Source organism: Hevea brasiliensis, chromosome 3, assembly GCF_030052815.1.
Source record: "Hevea brasiliensis isolate MT/VB/25A 57/8 chromosome 3, ASM3005281v1, whole genome shotgun sequence".
NCBI classification, from domain to species: Eukaryota; Viridiplantae; Streptophyta; class Magnoliopsida; order Malpighiales; family Euphorbiaceae; genus Hevea; species Hevea brasiliensis.
In genome coordinates this window covers 91,326,310-91,330,476 of record NC_079495.1, presented here as the reverse complement: position 1 = coordinate 91,330,476, position 4,167 = coordinate 91,326,310, and the positions used below count along the sequence as shown (strand labels likewise).

Sequence of the window (4,167 nt, the reverse complement as noted above, 5' to 3'; positions counted from 1 at the left end):
TGGCCAATGAAATTTTTAATGAACTCATATTGGACTCAAAAGGTTCAAGCCGAAGCCCAACCCAGTATGTTTAAACTCATATAAAAATTTACCCAATTCTATATATATTTTTTTTCTTTTATTTCAATTGACTCGTTTTATTTGCAAAGAAAATCTCGACTCCAGAAAAACCATTTTACTTGTTAACTTATTTATTTATTTATTTATTTTTTAATCTGCCACTGAAATTTATGATGAACCTTTGAGCTCACTTGACCCGAATCCAAGCCCTGAACTTGTTGTCAAGCTAGGAACTGGTACTATGGTACATGCGGTTCTAGCCCCTGCCTAGAATACAATATCATTAAATTAAAATTTATAAAATTAATTTTTAGCAAAAGATTGATAGAGGCAGAATTCGGTTCGGTTCTCAAAATTTTTTTTTTTTTTTTTAAATTTAATTTCGTTCAAAATCAATTTCAGTTAAAACGAATGCTCATCCCTAATTGATACTCTTCACTCTTCAGGATCAGCCGAACGTTGAATTCTATAATTTCTTTAGTTTCTGTACACAAGGGGCATTATATATCTTGAAGCAAATACTTAGTATAAATTGCAATCAGCATCATGTAAAATAGTATTTCTGTAATCTAAATTGCAATTAATCTATCTTAAAAGAAATTGATAACCTGCTAAAAGAAATACCACAAGTCAATTCAATTTCATTTCTTCCAGCTTAAAACAATAAGTTCGAAACCAGTCCAAATGTAACTGAGTTGTAAATTAAAAATCCCAAATTGGGTGGTCTTCCACTACAAAGATATTCCAACGAATTACAACAAAATTTCCCATCTACAAAGGAACCAGTGGTCTCTTATGTCCACTGGCTGCTGCTCTCCAAAGCACCTATGAAAGAACAACACAGCATCCTTCCAACACTATTTAATTAGTCACCAAATAAATCATCATCATTGTCATCGTTGTACAAGTTCGAGTTGTTCTCTAGTTTTCCACTCGAAGCAGCAATATCCTTTTGTTTGTCATCCTTAGTTGGAGGATCCAGTTTGCCGCCAGAAGTAACCATAGGATACGCCCAGGAAGACCCCAATTTGCCAGAAAATGCTTCTCCATAAAGGTCATCATGCACACCACTTTTGGGAACAGTCTTGACTTTATTCAAGACTTCTTGCAATTTATTAGTAACACCTGTTTGGGAAGCATTGTTTTCCTTTGCTGGCAATTGTTCCTTACCTTTCAGTATTACTGTAGTCTGTATGAGGGATTCATATTTTCCAACAAGACTTCCTTCTTTTACACCTATTGGACCAGGCTCCGTTTCTACATCTACACCATCTGAAATCCCAACAACTTCAACTAATTCTCCCCCAACTTGATCTCTGAAAGCTACTCTTGCTTTTTTTATTCTCTTTGAGGCTCTGCCATACTGCTGGCTGTCATCTCTACCACTTGCTGAGCTACCAGATATGCTAGATCTAGACAGTAGATCAGGGCCGCCAAGACCATATCGATTTAAAAGAGTATTATAAGCAACAACGGCTTCTTCATCAGATGGATCAGGAGGTGGTGGCAGATTAATCTCCGAAGGTGGTGGAGGACGTGGGAAAAGAGCAGCATCGTTCTTTCTCAAGATATAAGTTCGTGTTGAGGCAGCAAACCGCAAAGATTGGCCCACTTCAAGCTCAACAGGGGTATCTTTGGTCAACCGCTCATTTGCCACAAATGTACCATGTGCAGACCCCAAATCAATTACAAATACGCTGCAGAAGTTAACGAAACATATGAATTACAAAGAAACTTTTAGCATGAGAAAGCTAAACAATATCCAAGCAAGAAAAAGACTCTTCTCAAAGTCTTGACAAGTGGAAATTTAAGGGGAAATGTCATCACTGAAGGTGGTGGATAAGTAACTTGGGAAGATTTAAAGTAGTCTAATCAATTGTTAATAGTGACCATTCAATTGATAAACATTTTTCAACTATAACTTGATAGTCTTAATGCTTAAAAAGAAGCATCAACCCTCAAAATGAAAAATTGGTGAACAAATCTAATTTATGTTACATTGTTAAAAATAATTAAGATACGTAATTTACAAAATAGTAACTAAGCAAAAGATTACAATAAGGTTTCCCAAAAAAAAAATCACAGAATTGTAGAGCAAAGATCCAATTACAAGGCCAAGTAATGCAACATCATAGAAAATTAAGGAAAGATCTAACCTTCCATTTTTGTGAGGAATGACAGCAGCATGTTGGCGTGAAACAGACTGATGGTCAAGTACAAAATCACATGTATGAGATTGCCTCCCAAATATGTGCCTCCTTCTATCCAGATTAATCCGATCAAGTACCTCTCCATCCTTCAAAACCTCAAGATAATAAACTCCTGGTCGAGGCTCAATCGCCCAATCTGGCGGCTGCCAAGTTGACTGCCCCCCTCCAACGTGGGTCACCTGCTGAGTCTGCCCAACCAATGGTCCTGCCTCAAGCCCTGCTGGCTTTTGAGGAACATAGGGTTGGTACTCGTATTGGGTTTGTGTCTGAGACTGCAAATATTGAACTGAGGGATGGATAACTGGTTTAGAAGCATGTTGGGTAGTGGTTTTGGGAGCTGAATTGACAGTGACTGAGAATGGGTCTGAAGATTGAGCCTTTTTAAATCGTTCAAGACCTGCTCTACCATACATTCTTTGTTCCTTGTTATCAAATAAGGCTCCTTAAAATGAATATAAAGATAAAAATACACTAGCGTTGTATTAGAATCTAACAAGGAACTGAACCAAATGCTCAATTTGCACAGTTTCAAGTGGAAACAATCCACAAGCTCAGACGATGCAGCACCCTCATATCCAAACCCTAACTACAAATACAAAAAGAAGCAAGCTTAGCTCAACTAACAAATACGAAAATCTTCCCTACTAAACTCGAAAGGTCCACTAATCAATCAAAAGACCTAGATTCCACACATATTTATCAAAACCAAATCCAACCCAAAAATACGAAGCAGCATCCATTATGAATCCAAAAGAAGTAAAAACCAGTTTTCGATTCCAGAAAGATGATTGATTCTATCCTCTGTTTGGTTTCCGAGAAAAAGGATGAAAGAAGATTAGAAGCGAAAAGGATGATTCATCGAAGGAGAGCTAGAGCAAGTAATATAATTACAAGGATATTAAAAGAAAAAAAAAAAACTAGATTAGCAAAGTAGCATCGAATCGGATTTGAAAGAATTTACCAGAGGGAATTTCCCTGATCATTCAAAATAATCCTTCACTTTCGTTGAGGGATACACCACGCAGAGCAAGAATCACAAAGGCCAAGCAGAAAAGCTGCTTGCTTCTCTTACGAGACGTATTGCAGGTTTTCTTTGTATGACAAAATTCTCCCCAACTTTTCACTCATTGCCAACTATACCCTTTTTTTTTGGAAATGTGAATTTTATCGTCACAAATTTATTTTTCAATATTTTGGATACCAAATCTCAAAATTTATAATATATAAATTAAAAAAATTATTATTTAATTTCTATATTTTAATAAAAATAATTGTTTAATTCTTATATTTTAAATTTAATAATTTTTTTTATCTTTTAAATTATTTATTCTTTTTGTTAATTTTTTTATTAGTTAATGAGTTTTAGTGTTAATCAAATTAATATATATTTTTTTTATTTTAGTAAAATTAATTAATTAACCTTTTAATTTGAAAAACATTACTATTTAATTTTTCTTATTAGTTTAGTAAAATTACTTAATTTATTTCTATATTTTAAAAAATATATTTCTAGATTAAAAATAAAAATTTTATTATATAAAGACTAAATTTGAATTTATATATATATATTTTTAAATTATTCAAATATTTTTATTTAATTTTTATACAATATTTTTATATTTTTTCTATTGGAAAACAATACTTAGCAAGTATTAGCCGATGTAAATCTCTAAATAATCTAAGAAAATGGATTCTAAATAGATACAAAAATATGCTTAGGGAATTGAAAAGTTAAACTTTGAATAATTTAAAAAAATGTAAATTTAAATTTAGTCTCTACATAATAAAATTTTTTATTTTTATCTAGGAATATGCTTTTAAGAATATAAGGATTAACAAATTTATTTTAATAAAATAGAAAGATTAAATAATAATATTTTTAAAATACAATGATCAA

The 4,167-nt window shown here is 32.6% G+C and overlaps 1 protein-coding gene across 1 annotated transcript; it reads right to left on the bottom strand.

Annotated features, from left to right (window-relative positions):
- Positions 1-681: 681 nt before the first annotated feature.
- LOC131178684 (protein phosphatase 1 regulatory inhibitor subunit PPP1R8 homolog) lies at positions 682-3,392 on the bottom strand. The gene is made up of 3 exons (XM_058144054.1): positions 3,232-3,392; positions 2,217-2,856; positions 682-1,757 (listed from the first exon to the last, which is right to left on the bottom strand). Exons 2-3 carry the CDS (start codon positions 2,681-2,683, stop codon positions 926-928), a joined length of 1,299 nt encoding a protein of 432 aa, XP_058000037.1. The 5' UTR covers positions 2,684-2,856; positions 3,232-3,392; the 3' UTR covers positions 682-925.
- Positions 3,393-4,167: the final 775 nt, after the last annotated feature.